This window comes from Hemiscyllium ocellatum, chromosome 34 (genome assembly GCF_020745735.1).
Source record: "Hemiscyllium ocellatum isolate sHemOce1 chromosome 34, sHemOce1.pat.X.cur, whole genome shotgun sequence".
Taxonomy (NCBI): Eukaryota; Metazoa; Chordata; class Chondrichthyes; order Orectolobiformes; family Hemiscylliidae; genus Hemiscyllium; species Hemiscyllium ocellatum.
In genome coordinates, this window is record NC_083434.1 from 7,991,598 (window position 1) to 8,010,605 (window position 19,008).

General features: G+C 40.9%; 1 protein-coding gene across 8 annotated transcripts in view; it reads right to left on the reverse strand.

The window, feature by feature from the left end:
* Positions 1–19,008, reverse strand: part of ripor2 (RHO family interacting cell polarization regulator 2) — a 247,139-nt gene that overhangs the window by 45,429 nt on the left and 182,702 nt on the right. For all 8 annotated transcript variants that reach the window (XM_060850032.1, XM_060850024.1, XM_060850028.1 and 5 more), the window contains exons 5-12: positions 18,169–18,192; positions 16,548–16,601; positions 11,815–11,964; positions 5,862–5,925; positions 4,871–4,914; positions 4,072–4,197; positions 829–977; positions 291–420 (exon numbers count right to left, since the gene is read on the reverse strand). In XM_060850032.1, coding sequence (XP_060706015.1) covers positions 291–420; positions 829–977; positions 4,072–4,197; positions 4,871–4,914; positions 5,862–5,925; positions 11,815–11,964; positions 16,548–16,601; positions 18,169–18,192 — 741 coding nt within the window. The remainder of the gene's footprint in view (positions 1–290; positions 421–828; positions 978–4,071; positions 4,198–4,870; positions 4,915–5,861; positions 5,926–11,814; positions 11,965–16,547; positions 16,602–18,168; positions 18,193–19,008) is intronic.

The following is a 19,008-nucleotide window of genomic DNA, read 5'->3' on the forward strand; positions in this document are numbered from 1 at the left end:
AAAAAGTTATATCCTAAACTCCTGGGCTATGCCGTCTTTTTTATGGACAATTGTAGTATCACAATAATAAGACATCAGCTCTAACATAACAACTTACATTCCCAGCTTAATGTTGGAAAATCATCACATGAAGACACAAAATATGTAAATCGAAAAAACAAGAAAAATTCAAATTTATGAAAAAGCAACTTACTCTATTGAAACTTTGTACTAGTCTATTGCTCACTACTAAGCTTATAAAGTATTTTCTGTACCCTTGCACAAACTTCAAAATAGAGCACGTTACTTACAAAGAAGGAGAATTCTTCAAAGGTGGGTGTTTCTGGGGTGTTTTGGCTGTATATGGAACATCGTCTTTGCACACTGGAGGCTTTATATAGATTGCCTGTGGATGGAGTCAGGTCTTCCTTGTCAAATGGACTGTGAATAAAACACGTATACAACAATAGTTAATATTTCAAACTTCTCACATTCTGTAACACCACTTCATGTAAATATCATATGTTCTTTTGGATTTTTCATGGTATGTTGTAAGGTCATTTTTTTTAAAAAAACTTAAAATATATACTGATAAGAAACAATAATTGAATAAAGGCAGTGTCTGTTTGGACCAGCAACACTACTAGGCAGCAGTGGGTACTGCAGATGCTGGAGATTAGAGTCAAGATTAGAGTGACGCTGGAAAAGCACAGCAGGTCAGGCAGCATCCGAGGAGCAGGAAAATCAACATTTCAGGCAAAAGCCCTTCATCAGGAATGAGGCAGTAGGAACACTACTGCCATCTATGGAATGTGAAAAGCATCGCAATAGTCAAGAAGTGATACTTACTACCACGTGACCTCAAGGTTTAATTTAACAGTTCCAAGGTCATTGATGTCCACGGCAACCATTTGTGGTCTGGCTGTGAACAGGTCCTTAGTTTCACAGATGACACTTCCAATCAGGAGATGAGTAGCCAATCCCTTCAACTCTGACACCTGACAAGTAAAACGAGAAAGAGCAAGTCTGTCAGGGCCAGTATCACTTCCAGTTCAAAGACATCCATCACCAAATATTGGGTTATAACTTCATTAACTTTGCTGGCAACTCATTAGATTTGTTTCTTTGTTGTGAATGTTTTTCACGAAGGTAATTTCTGATGAAGAGTAACTCACAACATTTTCTATCATATAAGGCCTTCCCTGGAGCTAAACACTCTGTAGGCAAGTAGCAGGGTGATTGGGTGGGGGTCACAGGTCACAGCTAATGCTGCCCTCAGCTAGCCTGCAGGCAGTGGAAAGCAGCAGCCAAAAAAGAATACTTCAACTTGTGGGCGGCACGGTGGCACAGTGGTTAGCACTGCTGCCTCACAGCGCCAGAAACCCGGGTTCAATTCCTGCCTCAGGTGACTTTCTGTGTGGAGTTTGCACGTTCTCCCTGTGTCTGCGGGGGTTTCCTCTGGGTGCTCGGGTTTCCTCCCACAATCCAAAAATGTGCAGGGTAGGTGAATTGGTCATGCTAAATTGACCATAGTGTTAGGTGAAGGGGTAAATGTAGGGGAATGTGTCTGGGTGGGTTGCGCTTCGGCAGGTCAGTGTGGACCTGTGGGCCGACAGGCCTGTTTCCACACTGTAAATAATCTAATCTAATAACTAAATTAACCCTAGCTGTCACCTTTCAAAGGCAGCACAGCCCCACCAGTCACTCATCAGAGTGACGCTGCTGACATTGTAGACCACCCGGTGAAGGAATGTCACACAAACATCATCCGCATCAGAAGTTGCTGTTTCCATGGGTAATATCACCACTCAACTTTCAGCTGTTTACACTGCTTACTATTTGCATGCAAGTTTTCAGAAGAAATTTAAATATCTAATGACTCCCAACACCACAATGTATGATACCCATACTTATTTATTTAGTTTATCACAAAGGTTTTCACACAACAAGGCTATTTTTGAAATGCTATTTAAGAGAAAAACAGTTGCGATATCCAAATTCTACATATGTCAGTAAGATAGCCAGTTAAGCTGCTGTGGGTGGTCATGGTTGAGAAAGGAATTTGAACAATTAAACTATCTGCTCTTTCTCAAATACATTACAGCTATAAGATCTTTCATGGGCAACTGGGCTGGCAGACAGGATTGCAGTTTAATCCTTCCTTTGTGGGACCGCAGCATTATTAATAGGACTGTTCAAACTAACAAGAGACTTGATTAAGTGGTCAAACCTGCAGCCCTTTCAGTCAGATGTGCCAGCAACAGAAACAAGCGAACATGTACTGAATGCATAAACAATAAAAAGATAATAGAGATTGGGGTCATAAAAGCGATCATATTGGATTGACTGAGCAACACCTGACGCGAAACAGAGATGTCCTGCTAAGGAGTTCTGAATTCTGTACTGACATAGGTCAGAAAGTTCAGAAGGTAACAACTTCAACTCTGGAACCGACTGTCAGATTTTTGCAGTGGACTGATAAGACCAGACAGCCTGAGAAGGAAAGAATTTAGCTGCTGGACATACCTCCCAATGTTAGCAGTAAGTTTGCATTGAGAATCACAGACTTTACAGTGCAGAGAAAGCTGGTGTTGTGTCTCTGAAAGAGCTATTCACTTGTTCCTTTTCGATTTGCTTCTCCTTTTAAATCCTTTTTCGTTGAATATTCATCAACTTCCCTTTTAAGAACTACTAAGGATTCTACCTTCATCACTTGGTAGAGAGTGACAATGGGATATTCAGCCGTTTCTAGATCTATTCTCACTGTTCAACTCAAGGGACATTTGGAAGTAAATATTCTCTTTGAAGACAAGAAAAGCAGAGGATGTAGTTAACTTTAGAGCAGATGGTAAGCAAGCTGAACAGAAATATTTTACAGTATTGTCACAAAGCATACACTCCACAAACTCCAACACTCAGGGCTCCAAAACACAAAAGCTAAAACACTCCAGGCATTTTTCTGTTCTTATGGGGCCATGTTGCCTGTTTGCACATTTTGCAATAGCTTTCTTAGATAAAGAACAGGTCTAGCTCAAACAAAAGTAGAGAATGCTGGACTTAATCAGCAAGTCAGGCAGCATGTTGTGAAGAAACAAAAAGCTAACTTTATTTTCAGTCACGCCTTCTTTAAAAATGATGATACTACAACGGACAACATGAAGATGGAACTGAGTGAAGCAACGAGCAATCATTCTGGGAAATAGAAAAGGCAACCAGTGAAACAAAAAGCAAAATGTGTGCGAGCCGTTAAACTGATAGAGTAATGAACAAGAGATCGGTGACTGATAATTGCACACATCAAAAAGTAGTATGAGGAGAGACATGAGGGAAATACAATGTATCTGAGATCTGGTGTGAATTCTTGCAGCAGATTGGCTTAAATGAAGAAAGCAGACAAACAGAACATTCCCTATTGATCGATCAAACTGAGGTTGGAAAAAGCAGGTGAACACCAAATCGATGGCTTAGTGGTCAACATTGTTGCCTCACAATGACAAGAATCCAGGTTCGATTCCACCCTTGGGAGACTGTCTGTGTGGAGTTTGCACATTCTCCCTGTGTCTGCGTGGGTTTCCTCTCACAGTCCAAAGATGTGCAGGTCAAGTGGATTGGCCATGCTAAATTGCCCATAGAATCCAGGGATGTGTAGGCTAGGTGGATTAGCCATGGTATAAATGGGGATAGGGTCAAGAGCAATACCTGAGTGGGATTTTCTTCAGCTTAAGCTTAGGCCATTGGTGAACTGTTAACATTTTTCTTTCTCTACAACTGCAGCCTGACTTGCTAGGTATTTCAATTTGCATTTACTTTAGATGAGAAGAGGAAAATTAGACCATCGCTGTGTGCACTGCTGGAGAAGCGGCTGTAGAGCTGTTCAGCGAAGGAGAGCAGGCCTAACCTTGAACTGTAAACTGTAATCAGATCTCACATGATCAGTTATCACACAATCACAAGCCAAGGGGTCAAATCTTCCAGGAGAAGCAGAACTGGACTTGGTTATTCTTCATTCAGTTCTCAACATATAATTTGATTAAACGTTGCACTAATTTTGTGAGATTTATCCCTATATCGGTACATGTCTACTTTAAATACCTTAATTGAGAAGAATTCATTAATCAGAGGTAAGAAAATCATCTCCTCTCCATCCCAGCTTTGTCGGTCATTCACTTCTATTTTGCCTTTTAATTTCCACCTTTGACGTCCGTAGCGCATAAAGATCTTGTTGAAGAACAAAACCAACAGTTAGTGTGTATTTTACAGATGAATATTTGGAATTTCATTTCAAAACTCAAAACTACTCCTCATTCTGCTCCCCCCTTTAAACTTTGCTATTGCTCCATCCACCAGAAAGGCTGCTGTGAGCAATGCTGTCGCACGGAACTCCTGATTTGCAAATCAAACGGAAATTGGAAAAAGTGCAGCAAATAGAGAAGAGTGAAGTTTTTTTTTCAGTTTTTCATTGAGGTGACTCATTTGTCACCTCACAGAGGATCAAAATGGCCTTGCGATACAAGGACCAAAATTAGCTTAGATTAGATCACTCACAGTGTGGAAACAGGCCCTTCGGCCCAACAAGTCCACACCGACCCGCCGAAGCGCAACCCACCCATACCCCTACATTTACCCCTTACCTAACACTACGGGCAATTTAGCATGGCCAATTCACCTGACCCGCACATCTTTGGACTGTGGGAGGAAACCGGAGCACCCGGAGGAAATCCACGCAGACATGGGGAGAACGTGCAAACTCCACACAGTCAGTCGCGTGAGTCGGGAATTGAACCCGGGTCTCAGGCGCTGTGAGGCAGCAGTGCTAACCACTGTGCCACCGTGCCGCCCACTAACGTGCTGTCCCACTGAATAACTTAAAACGAGAGGATGAAGCCCTTACCTCATACTGATCTCCTGGGCACAGACGTGCAAAGCCAGCTAAACCTGCAGAGTGCAAATGATATCAGGATCACAGCTGGAGTTTAAAGCTTGATTACAGTTTGTACAAAAGCCTTACTTTCCCAGATGCTGAATAAAAGACTTGAACATTTCCAATTTAAATATAAATTCTACTTTATAAACAATTAAGAGAAATGTTCTGGATTCTTACTGTTGGTGAGATCCCTGGCTCAATAAGAATACATTTTGGAAATTTAAGCTAACATTGCACAGTTTTGATAAGAAAATCGCGGGTGGCCGAATAGCTGAAACATGCTCCTGGGGGACAAAGCTCAATAGTGCTGAGGGCAATTGGAAAATTAAACCTTTAGTTTGGTTCTATTTTATTCATTGAAAGAAACTTGGAGTAATTTGTCCATTTGATACTATTTTGAGCATCAAGCAGCCTTTAAATATTTCAGATTACATGTAGACTCTGAGTCCTGTCACATTCAACAATCTCATTGTTAAAATAATGCCAGAATTTACCTGTTTTACACTTTGACATTAAATTATCACTCAGATGGAACACAGAGGGAAATGGGCAGAGAGGATTGCTTGTTCATAACTGCACCCCTGTCTCTACATGCTCTGTCTGAATGAGTATTCAAAACTCCAGCACAAAAGAGAAGACACCCTAGTGAATCTCTACAGAACATATATTTGGATTATAATACTTTCTAAGATCAAAGAATAACATAGGAAATAATATAAAGGGAATATTGAAAGCCTGTGCTATTGGCAGGGATTCTGTTCGGATTCATACCTGAAGTTCAGTCAGTTCATTTTCTTATTTGGACTGAACAGTGTTTCGCATTCCAATTTGTAATATACCGTACTCCTATCAGGCAGAAACTCCTCTCTCTCCCCCTACCACCCCTCAAAACTTATAAAATCACACTGCACCCTCGACCATAAATTTAAAAAAAAACTTTTATTCTGTTAATACTTACCTTTCATCTTAATGTGAAATTCTCCCAGCAGGTTTCCAATCTCTCCTTCCAGTGAGCACAACGCCTGAGGGTGAAGGAGTTAGTGTCAGTAGAAGGCACACACAGAGCAACACATTAAATCCAGTAATGTCATAGTGAACAGTCGAGAATAATTTCTACAAACGTGGAATCTCCAACAGCGATGTGCCTCATATTGTTACTGAGATGCATTACCCCAGACATTTCAAGATTTACTGGAAAATGAACTGCTCTTGCTTTAAACATCCAAGGAGCAGGAGAATCGACGTTTCGGGGTAAAGTCACTTAATTACTTCATATGCCCGAAACATTGATTCTCCTGTTCCTTGGATGCTGCCTGACCTGCTGCGCTTTTCCAGCAACACATTTTCAGCTCTGATCTCCAGCATCTGCAGACCTCACTTTCTCCTGCTCTTCCTTTAACTCAACTAAACTGCTCACAAAATAAGGAAATCATTAAACAGGCAATTGTTGCTTCACAGTTTGGGGGAGTCCAATGGTTATTTACAATTTCCACTTTAAACATGCAAAAAGAATGGCATTATGCTTTGAGAATAAACTGCGGACTGTTTCCAATCAGAATTTAACCGGACAAGTCTGCCTGGATCCAGAATCTAGATAAAAATAGCAACTGCTGGAAATAGTCAGCATCTCGGCCAGAATCTGTTAACATTTCAAGTTAATCATGACTCTTCTTTGGAACAAAATTTCAAGTCTCTGTCTCTTTTGCAGCTCTCCACATATCAACTTAACCTGCGAAGTGTTTCTAGCATTTCTGATTTTATTTCAGAATATTATTTTTGTTCCAGGATTTAGATTGGTCACCCCAAATGTGTTTGGCTGTGGACCCTTATGGCTGTAATGAGTTTGCATATTGAGCCTGGGATGTATTTCCAAACCAATGTCAGGCCTCTGAGATAACTTTCTAATGACAACATTTGGCTGTGGCATGGTCTTCGTGTTGATGACTGTGGCACTGGTCTGGCCAAATTCCCGAGCCTGTGCCGTCTCTTTCCACTTGATCTGAGGGTCAAAGACAGTCAGCAGGAACAGCATTTATAAAACTCTGGATTAGGAGGGCAAGGACCTACCCAATGCTGCCCTCATCCTGATAGCCACTTTTGTGTGTGGCTGCATCAAACTGTGCATAGACCCTCAGTACGCAAACGATGTGTCACTATATACTGAGGTTCTTTCTGTCCTCGGTGGATGGACCTGGCCTCGTTGCTACAGAACGCTCCAAGCAGTTGGACTGTTCCGTATCACCTGTTACTTTTGGAAATATTTGTAAAGAAAAACAGCTTTGACCACAGTTCCAACAGAAAGTGATCAGCACATAATGTCCTTGAGACTATACAGGAAAAGGATCTTGTCAGGCGGTTTCCTGAGCAGAGTGTTAAAGTCATTTGGCAGAATGTCTCACCACCAGAACTTTCAAACAGGCACCAAGATGTAGAGAGGCTGGTGGTGAGAAGGGCACTGCCCACCAGATGTATGTACTCTCTCTGCCACTGCACATTGGCCTTGAAGCTGCTCTAGAAGGGTCTGTCACACATCTCCTTCTGCAAAGAAGGTCTGGAGAAAGATGCCATGGCTCTTGCCAAGGTTCACCCTGAGCAGGTCTGTGATGCAGGACTCTGTGCTCTACAGGCTGATCCCCCATAGACAAACATCGACTGTGTCTGGAGAACCATCAAATCAGTGAAAGACAATCGTTGCTCTACCCAAAACCTGTCGGTCTTCCCAAGGGATATCAGCCAAATGTTGCAGAGTGGCTCATTCCAAGGTGCAGGATGACGTGCTGAGGGATGCATTAACGTTTGGAACAGCTGCCACCAAGGTGCCAGGGGGCAAGACTACCATCCGAGCTCTCTTTGCCAAAGTATAACAAGAGTCCATTCAGTTATCAGACCCTTGAGTTGCAACAAAATGAATGTAAATAGTCTCCTGCATGAACAGAAAATACCTGTGTTTGCAGCCACAGGGATACTCTGAGAAATGTCAACATTCCAATATGTTGTTTGTTTTTTCTCTGCAAAGAATGTACAGAACTGAATTACATGTATTTATAGATGATTTGTATTAATAATTGTGTATAATTGTGCAATAACCAAATTCTATAAACAACACTGTATCAATAATCAAAAGGACTTATTTGTGGTATAATTAATACTGATTTCAATGTAACTATTTCTAATTAAAAAACAGACAGAAGGTAGGATTTTTCCATTTTGCACTTATGCAGGGAGAGCGTTTAAGGAGCAAGAAACACTCCCTATATCAAGTAACCTTATCCAAAAATATATAGCCTGCCAATCAGCTGATTAAGAGCTGACAGGTGAGCATATGTGAGTTTGTTATTGAATCACAGGCCTTGACGCTGAAATCCAGGTCTCCAAAAGCTGTTAGCCAATCAGAGGCTAGCAGCCTTTGGGTGCGAATGTCCATCAGTATCTATCCTACATCTTGGGAGTTCCAGTAATGGGAAGATCAGTTCATTTCAGACTCTTCTCCGGGTTCGGAGTTCATGTGGGAAGGGGTATCAAAGGCAAGGACAGGGGACTAGATTTCAGAGGTGACGTTCTCGTCTGCCATCTATACCTCTGATTACTTTAAGATTGGGGCAAGTAAAGCCCCTTCCCCGATGCAGAAGGCAGGTCTCCTTGATTTCCCAGGTGGGAGGCTAGCCATCTTTCTTGCCCACCAGAGAAGCAGGTGATCAGAGTGGTGGCAGGTTGAGGCCCAGAAGTAACCATTAATTGATCACTAAAGGACCTTATTTGATCACCATGGACCTTCTTATCCAGAACTTAAAAATTGAGGTGGTGAGAAAGGGAGTGAGCTTCTTTTCAAGGTAAAGTCACTTAATTACTTCCCCTTTTCACTAGTTCTCTTGTCACCTCCAGGAATGAGAAAATCACCCTCTAAATGTTTACTTCTAAAACATGAATCTTTGATTCGAAGATATACTTAGTGTGACTAGAATTATATGTTTACATTAATTTTCTGTTGTGCTTCCACTTAATGTAAATACAATCTGGCTTCTTATTGGTTTCTCTAAGAGACTGAGTACTGTACATTCTACTCAGCACTGCCCTCCTAACCTGCAATCTCCTTGCTGACCTCTCCGCCCCCACCCCACTCCGGCCTATCACCCTCACCTTGACCTCCTTCCACCTATCCCACCTCCATCGCCCCTCCCCCAAGTCCCTCCTCCCTACCTTTTATCTTAGCCTGCTTGGCTACTCTCTCTCATTCCTGATGAAGGGCTTATGCTCGAAACGTCGAATTCCCTATTCCTGAGATGCTGCCTGACCTGCTGTGCCTTAACCAGCAACACATTTTCAGCTTTTTACTGTACATTCTAAGGAAGGCTGATTTTGTTTTTTTTTGTCCAGACTCAGAAATACAAATTGCTAGTGTTTCCAGCACTGCAGTGGGATTGGGAGAGGTCAGTCATGCAAATATAACCTTGTGAGATTACCCACATATTTTAGCCAAGTACCCTTCTACTCTGACTGGTAATCCTTTACCTCAGAGGGCATCCTGCCACAACTGTTGCTGTATTCTTTAATGCAAATTCTTCACCCTCATTTCAAACTATCGTGTTGAAATCACATCTCGCTACATTGTTGTCATTTTTAACTGATTCTCTCCTAAGGCTTCGAAACTATGGAATATTTCCCTCCACTTATCTCCAGTTTCTACAGATTTTTAAACCCAAATTAAACTGTAACACTAACCACCAAATCCTAACCCATTAGCCTAGCAGTATTGATTGGCTCAATGAATTCCTGTTACTAATAGCGAACCAACCTGGCCACATCAGTTAGCTGCATCCCTTCCACCACAAATCACTCTTGGCAATGCCAATTCAACATTTCCTTGGTCTTCCATGGTTGCTTCTGACATGCACATGGGGAAATTAAATCTATTCAAATTGTTTAAATTCGTGAAATGCGCCCAATCATTGCATTCAGCTGTCGTTAATTTAGTTTTGCTAAGTATTGGCTAAGTTCTTGAACAATTCTTCACTTTTGATGCGTAATTGATGCTCCCAGCATTCCTGTCAATGAGCCCATCTCTGCCACTAGGGTTTGCTTGTGCAGTCTTACACAATGCATGTTTATGTAGCAATGGAAGCAGGTCGCTCAATCTTCAAGCCTATTCTGCCACTCACATAAGTCCTGGCTAATCTGATACTTAACTCCATCTATGTTCCTTGGTGCCACAATTTTTAATAACTTGGTCCAATAAAAACAAACAGCATTAATTTCAAATGTGAATGTTACAACTGACCTTCCCTCAGCAACGTTCCAACATCCAGATACACGTCATAATATAGGGTTAGCCATCACTTCATAAATATTATCTTTGTTTTTACAAAATTATTTTTGATTTTCCATGTCCTACTTCATCTCAAGCAGAAGCACATTCAATTTTTCTAGTTTTCGTAACTCCCATTCTCAAACACTTACCCACGAAAATGTACGCATTTCCCAACCTGTCAACTGCATCCTTTCCAACCACATTGTGCACATATTCATGATGACTCCCAAACAACTTGAACATTTTCTTCTTTTCGTTAATCAAAATCTCTTACCTCCATGTAAATCTGTTTGACTCTGCAATTTTTAAAAAATGTTATAAGCTATACAATTGCTAAATCTGACACTTAGAATCTGTCACTTAAGGAGACTCATCTATTATCATCTTTTAGCACCAGATTTATTCCCACTTCCAACACTGAATTTAAAACAATCACAACTGCTGATCTGAACCAGTCTCCTTTGCACAGTATTAGCATTGAAGGACTGGTTAAAAGTATTTTCTAGCTATTTGGCAAATTTCTCTTCAAGAAGTGCCATGTCCTTTATTGCCATATCAAAGGTCTGCTTACAATGTATGAAGTTGTAACAGTAAGTGCCATGTACTAAGTTTTCTCTGTAACCTATCTTATCAGAAACAGTTGATCTATTGTATTTCGTTCTGGCCTAAACAAAAACTTCTATGTGTGTTTTTTTCGTCCTCCAATGCAATTTCTCAGTAAATCTTTTTCTAGTTATACTCAGTAAGCATTAATTAGCCATTCATCATTTACATCCTTTCAACCTTGACAGGATCCTGTTCAATAAATGTTATTTTCTCAGTAAGAACTTTCATTACCATTAGAAAAGCAATGAGGTAAATCATATGAATTAGAGTTCCTTATATTTAGCTTCTGACAATGACTGTGTTTCTGTGCAGAGAGCAGAGTGCTTGATTCATGATCCATTAATAATAACACTCTTAAGTCAAGAACAATTTGTTTTTGTATAGTAACTTTTAACATTGAAAATATTCTCAAGGCTTTTCAGTGAAACATAAAGAAAAACAGGCACTGAGTTATTGAAAAGTGATTATCAAAAGCCTGGAAAAATGGATGAAGTTTGAGGAGAATCTTCATGGAAGAAAGATGATAAAGAAAGACAGAGGGATTAAAGAAGGGAATTCCAGAAAGTAGCTCAGACAGTGTGTAGTAAATGGCAAACCTAAGAGTACACTATTTAATTGTTACCAATAGTATCTAAGCCAACAGAGGAATCTACAGTATTGAGTTGACTTCAAACTGCTCTCAAGACCAAGCTCTAGGATTGCTGAAGAAGGGCTTATACCCGAAACGTCGAATCTCCTGCTCCTTGGATGCTGCCTGACCTGCTGCGCTTTTCCAGTAACACATTTTCACCTCTGATCTTCAGCATCTGCAGTCCTCACTTCCTCCTCTAGGATCACCCAACCCAACTAACTTAAAGAAACACATCCAAATGATATGCAGCCAAGAGCAGAATTACTCTTGTCTAGTCTGTTTTTCCTTCTTGCTGAGCAAACAATTTCAAACTAAAATGAAATATCCTCTTGAGTGCTGCATAGGCTGAAGCCAAAGATAATACTGTACCTCTGTGTTTTCTTTGTAGCTCTTCTGTATCGCTGCTAGGCTTTCCCGAGCACCCTTAGTGGAAGGAGACATTTCGAAGGCCTGTTTCAATTTGGAAGCTCCATCTCGAAGCCTTTTCTGGATGCAAAATGTCTCATACAACTCATCCACCTACCCAGGCAATATGAACAAAAGAAAGTGTTAATCAGCTGTGCGTTTCATGCAATTGGATTTGATTTTTTTCAAATTGCCAGTAGAATATTTTAATGAGTTTACTATAAGAGGGATTTTGCGAGTGTTCAGGACAACATTCTTCATGGAGTAGAAGAATTTTAAAAGGGAAAACTAGGGTGGCACGGTGACTCAGTGGTTAGCACTGCTGTCTCACAGCACTAGGGTCCCAGGTTCGATTCCAGCCTCGGGTGACTGTCTGTGTGGAGTTTGCACGTTCTCCCCATGTCTGCGTGGGTCTCCTCCCACAGTCCAAAGATGTGCAGGTCAGGTGAATTGGCCATGCTAAATTGCCCATAGTGTTAGGTACATTAGTCAGAGGGAAATGCGTCTGGGTGGGTTACTCTTCGGCGAGTTGGTGTGGACTTGTTGGGCCAAAGGGCCTGTTTCCATACTATAGGGAATCTAATCTAAAAACATAAGGTTAATACAAAGAATCTTTGGAATTTTCATACGATGTATGGAGGCAAAATGACTCATCATAATTATTCTAGTTTTCTCTTCATTGAGAAAGACACAAGTTCAACCCTCACTACTTCAGTTAATTCCTCTGAACAGATTGGGAGATCCTGGGTGTGGTGCTTGTGATTTTCAGTTTGCACAGATGTGGGACTCGGCCAAAAATGGTAGTGCCTTGAAAGTTACAGTGGTATAACTGTATACAATAAATAGGACAGGAGCTTCTGCACATCGAGATGATGAGCTTGGAGACAGGAAGGGAATTTAATCAGGCAGGATGGTAGCATGCCTGAACCCACTGAGTGCCCACCTCAGCCAGAATTATGTGACACTAAGGAAGGCTCAGGGTCAACTTGCCCACCGTCCCCTCATCTTCAGAACTTGAAGAGGCAAAATAATGATCATCCTTCTGATATGAAAATAACCTCAAGCGAATCTGTTCCTAAACATCATGCGTGGCAGCTAAAACCATGTACTGACTTTGGCACCTTGGAGATGTATGTGTCCACGTGCGTGCATGTGTGTGTGCATGTGTGCATCCACTGAGTACCAACATCCTCCTGTCATCTTCTCTGATCCCCATCAGCAAATCACCCTGCCCCCATTTATTAACTTGTAGCCTAGATCAGGCATTTGGCATGTGTCCTTCCTACAGTAACCCCGACCACCCCAGTGATACTTAAATCCTCCAAACTCTGCCCCAAGGGTCTTAATTCCAAAGAAAGTCCTGTCAATGGCATTGGCACTGCCTGTTTGACTCATGATATGGAGGGCCTTCCAAAAAAAGAGGCATCTCTCACTGACTCTCCAGCCAGCAGGTGAGATCCCTGACCTCTCAACAAGATTCACACATAGAATTGAAACCTCTCACTTGAATTTGCTCATTTTAAATCGAACCTGAATTGAATGTCTAGAGGAGATGGATTATGAATCCTCTGTCAGTGGACCACTTCAGTTTGTGCTTGGTTCTGGCTCCAACTGACTTTGTGTTTTTGATGAGTCACATCAAACTCAGAGCCTTGACTACATCCTTCTCATGGATCAGGTCGTGACAAGGTCATCAGTTCCTATCTTCTACACATATCTAATGTTTCCGTACAGTGTTTACAGAAGTACATACAACAGCAATTGTTTTTAAAAAAAACTTGTTCCTCTATTAGATTTACAGGGCAATATGTAAATGAAAAAGTGTCATAATTTGTAGACAAATGAACATTTTTTTGGTGTTCAAAGTAGCCACAGTTAAGTGCTATATTAGCACATTCACGCAGGAAATCACACAGAAAATCAATTTGACCCCCCCCCACACCAAACCATTGTTTTGCAGCATAATTATTATAAAGTAGATCCTTCTCTCATAGAAGGTTTTTAAGGAACACATTCAGAATTGAGACTGACCTCAGTGCAATGTTGAAAGAAATGCAGATATGTGGGTTTTACAAAGTTTTTAGGTGCTACAAAACCTGGAAACCTTTGAGATACTGATGTGGATAGTTGTAGCCTTCTAGATAACACAGGTAGAATGGTGAAAAAGGCTGAAGAGTGACAGATATGTTTCAATGCATATAATTGTTAAGTGATACACATTGGCAGGATGAGCATGGAAAGATGGGATATTGAAAACTGAAGGTGAGCAGAGACATTGGTGACCATTGGCTGAATGTACCCACAGTCAGTTACAGTATTTTGTTGAGTGAGAGTCATCACACTCAGTCTGCCTTGGCTCAAAGCAGCAAACTTTGCACCGTCTTCCAATCTTCACCTCATTAAATGGTCTCTTCAACACCGATGTTGAGAGGCAGAAGCAGAGGAGAGGGGAAGTGCTTACCACTGCCAGGAGCTTCATGTTCATTTAAAGCCAAACTGTTGTCGTGAAATGGGTTTAACCCTGAAATGCTACGGTCATTTCTAACTCTTAACTCAAAATTGTTGCAACTTGCCTCCAAACTCTTTCCTGCCTCAGTTGGCCCAGCTGTGGCCTGCACCCACAACTTGTCCTCCTGCTAATGAAACAAATCGTGTGTGTGTGTGTGTGTGTGTGTGTGTGTATGTGTATGTGTGTACATGTCTGTGCGTGTGCGTGTACGTGTGTGTGTGTGAACGTGTGTGTGTATATGTGTGTGTGTACATGTGTACACATGTGTATGTGTGCACGTGTGTATGTATGCATGTATGTGGGTGTATGTGTGTGTACATGTGCGTGTGGGTGTACATGTGCGTATGTGTGTACATGTGCATGTGTGTGTGTGTACGTGTGTATGTATGTGTATGTGTGTGTGTATGTGTGTGTGTATATGTGTGTGTGTGTGTGTATACGTGTGTGTGTGTACGTGCGCGTGTGTGTGTGTGTGTCTGTGTGTGTGTGTGTGTGTTGGGGGGGTGGGGGGAAGGGGGAGTCTCAGCTGGGAATATTCCTGAAAATGGAAATCATGTTTTGTGGTATGTGGGTTTCTGCAGGTCTTATGCCAACATTTCAGTGGCAAACAGGGGAGATGGATTCAACTCAACAATTTTACATTTTAAATTACACACTTGTCCAACCTGCCATCTCTTTTAGTTTTGTCCTACAAAATTCATAAAAATGATCAATGCCTCATGGGTATGTCTTCGTAATCAATATTGGAACGTTCACTCTGACTTGCAAAAGCATTTTTAATGGTAATGGTGACTTAACCTTATTTTAAATAAGTAATATAAATAGGTCTGTCAGGAACTGGTTAATTTTAGAGACTTTGCCCTGACGGGATGTTTGTAACCACTGCCAATCATTACAAATATCTGTTACTTGTTGCAACATTTCCTCTTAGCCACAGCCTGCTTCCTGCTACAAATTGTACTTGAACACATGCCCCTTTAGATGGGTATGTTCAGTACAGATATGTAGAACTTGAAACTTGTGTAATACATGCTGATGAAATATTCTTGTATTCTCCGAAGCCTTCCTGATGTCATTGATCAACATAGCTACCTTAGAAGCTATATCCAGCTCACGGTAGCAGGGAAGGTGGTTGAGGCAATCTGACTTGAGAGAGTTAATGAGTGTTAAACATTAACAAAAAATGTTTAAGCAGAGAAAATAAATTTTTAAAAGGAATTTGACTTTTACTGGCGGTTAGGCATTGAGTTGGCAAGTGAAACCTGATTGCAAAGGGAACAGATAAAGGAAGAATACGAAGGCAGCAGCAGATTGATTTCACTCGTGAATTTCTTGGTTTTGCATATCCTGTTTATTGTACAGAATTGCTCTACCTGGGGTATCCCCCGTAAAATATACAAAATAACAACAGGTGCTGTCAGAAGCAATGAAACCCTCGGAAGGACCTTTCCCCTTGGTGTCTGTAACTATTCTGAACAGCCAGTGTCAAATTTAAATAGCTTTTGCAAAAAAAAATGTATATGACAGCACTGTCCTGTTCTGGGCTACTGCCAGTTTGGCCCCTCAGTCTGTTGGTCTTGTCCAGTAATCAGCACCTGTACAGCCCTTTACTCCAACATTAGGAAATGTGCCCACTGGACTGATGTTTTCCAATCTGATGTGAAAAAAATTCTGTCCAATTTCTGTTGTTGTAATGTGGCCCACAGCATAAACTGCACCACATCTGGCAGAATGTTACAGAGCCACTGGCAATGGATTAACAATTGCACCCAGACTGAGGAAGATGGAAGACAATTTCCAACTGGACAGTCAGCTGGTGAAATTTACCATAGCCACAAGGTATACACTCCTCACTGTGGCATGGGATTCTTTTTCATTTCCACCTCAGATGCAAATGGGCTGCTAGTTTCACGCTCAGTGCTTCATCAAGTGCCAGTTTAGATTTTGTACTCCACACCCTAACGTAGGACTTGAACACACAGCCTTTCAACTCAGAGATGAGAGTGTTATCACTGAGTCACAACTGACATACCAAAAAGATTAGCCAAATAACTTTGGTGAAAAACCAAGTGATAATGATATTGTTCTCCCAAAACAATTTCTCTTAATTCACGTTGGACATACTTTGAGCCTTGTCTATTGGTTGTCTGTGATCTAAGTTACATTGTACTAATATTTACACATCTACCTTGCTGATGTGGAACTCCAGCCTTCTGACATATCGCTCAATTGCTTTGATTTGCTGTAATGAGAAGTAAATGTATCATTAGGTTTTGCAGCCAATAATAATGCAGCAAGCAGCAAATTAATCATCTCAGTGTCCATGAAAGCATAAAAGTAGGGGGCATAAAGGAGTCTTGGCCATCTGCATGTCATTTCCATATCTTCATTAGTCACATTTAGCTAAGTATTTTATCATTGAATTTGTTCAGATGAGCTAGGATTGCAATATTTATAAATAAAAACAGAAGTTGCTGGAAAAAAAAACTCAGTACGTCTGGGAGCACCTGTGGAGAGAAATCAGTTAACGTTACTCAAACCTTCCTCGAAACAGAACTGTGATGAAGGGCCACTGGACCCAAAACGTGGGTTAATGTTTAAAGTTAATGTTAAATCAGAGTTAACCATTTTGGGTCCAGTGGCCCTTCCTTACTGTTCTGTTTCGAGGAAGGTTTGAGTAACGTTAACTGATTTCTCTCCACAGATGTTGCCAGATCTGCTGAGCTTTTCCAGCAATTTCTGATTTCCAGCATCTGTAGTTCTTTGCAATATTTACACGAAGTTGCTATTGCTTCTTCAACAAAATCTTGTAGCAAGTGTGTTCATAGAACACTAATCACTAAACCTAAGAGCATGTTATGGATAAATACAAGCATTTGATTAGTTACATCACTGTAAAACTCCTAAAAATATTACATTATTACAAAGTTAAAAATCACACAACACCAGGTTATAGTCCAACAGGTTTAATTGGAAGCACTAGCTTTCGGAGCAACGCTCCTTCATCAGGTGATTCCACAACCACATGATGACGGAGCGTTGCTCCGAAAGCTAGTGCTTCCAATTAAACCTGTTGGATTATAACCTGGTGTTGTGTGATTTTTAACTTTGTACACCCCAGTCCAACACCGGCATCTCCAAATGATGTACATTATTACAGTTTGCTTTACTTACTCCACTATCATATTTCCTATTGCCTACCACCTAAATGTTGTGAGGTGCTCATGATTGGTTACTGTAACTTTGGCAGAAACCCCACACAAGCAGCTGGCCTCCCTCCACAGTTAGAGTGGCTGACTGAAAGAACCACAAGAGGGAATTGCAAACAAGAATTGCAATGCAGTTACCTGGTCCACCCATTACAATTCCTGCAGACATTAAGTGCTGCCAGGAATGCTGACTTGCAACCCTTGTAAGTTCCTTCAGCGAGTCTCTGCATGAGGTTGTTTCAAAGTTGCTGAGTGCAACCTGGGAAAATTCATTATCATGGGAACCAATTCATATTGTTTAACTGATTTTTATTTTGTCCCAGTTCCATCATACACACTGTGCCAAACTGGACTCACTTCCAGTATATAAACAACACTAGGAAGTCAAATGAAGATCTCTCAATCAGTTGCTGTAAAATGGGGAGGGATGAGGTGGAGAGAGCACCATCAAGCAACTTCCCAATTAAGACACAGGAATGATCAACAAATTGCCCTGTTTTTAGGAAATTCCTGCTGGGAGCATGAAATAGCAGAATTTATTACAGTGCTAATCTCATTAGATAGAGGCAACTTAGATGCTGAATAAATACAGCAACTCACCTTATCCAGCTCATACATGACACCCTGTAAATAAAACATATATAGTATTATATGATGACATGCTGTATTCAATTTCCATTTTGAATGACGTATTTATGACCTTATGTTTAAAACCAGCCCCACTCTGTCAGAAAACGAGTGAGGGTTCACGCCAACTAGTTTGAGATTACGGGTGCAACAAATTTACAGCTGCAAAGCTGAATCATTTACATATGTCTTTTAACAATGGCATTTTACTAATTTAACAGCAAAATGATGTTTCCAGCAAAACAAAGGAAGATCCAGCAACTGAGAACAAAATACATATCCCAAAGATGAGCTTGAGAAGTGCAGAGTTCTGAAGAAGTCATTGCAGACTCGAAACAATAACTCTGTTTCTCTCTCCAGACATACCACCAGACTTGTTGAGTTTCTCCAACACTTTGTTTTATTTGAGATTTTCAGCATCTGAGTATTTTGCTTTTATTGGAGAAGTGCAGCCAACTGGCAACCTAATCAGAAAAGCATCATCCACAAGTGCTGTGGTAATGTGAACCTGTAATTCTAAACAGAGAATTACATTTATTCTCTGTTCAATAGCACACCAGAACTTTTTTTTTTCAAAAATGGCTTGAGTGCATCACTACTTCTGAGGGTAAATGCACCACATTGTACCCAACTGAGGTACAAATTCGTACCTGTAAGTTTGCTGATCTTGCTAGGTTTAAGGCTACAAAAGACAGCAGGTAAGGCAATGCTTCCACTCCTGATCACTGATCATATACAAACACTGCAAAGCGTCAGACTTTTTGTGATGCCTTCTAAAGTTGAATTGCTTATTGATATTCTTTTCCTAGACCT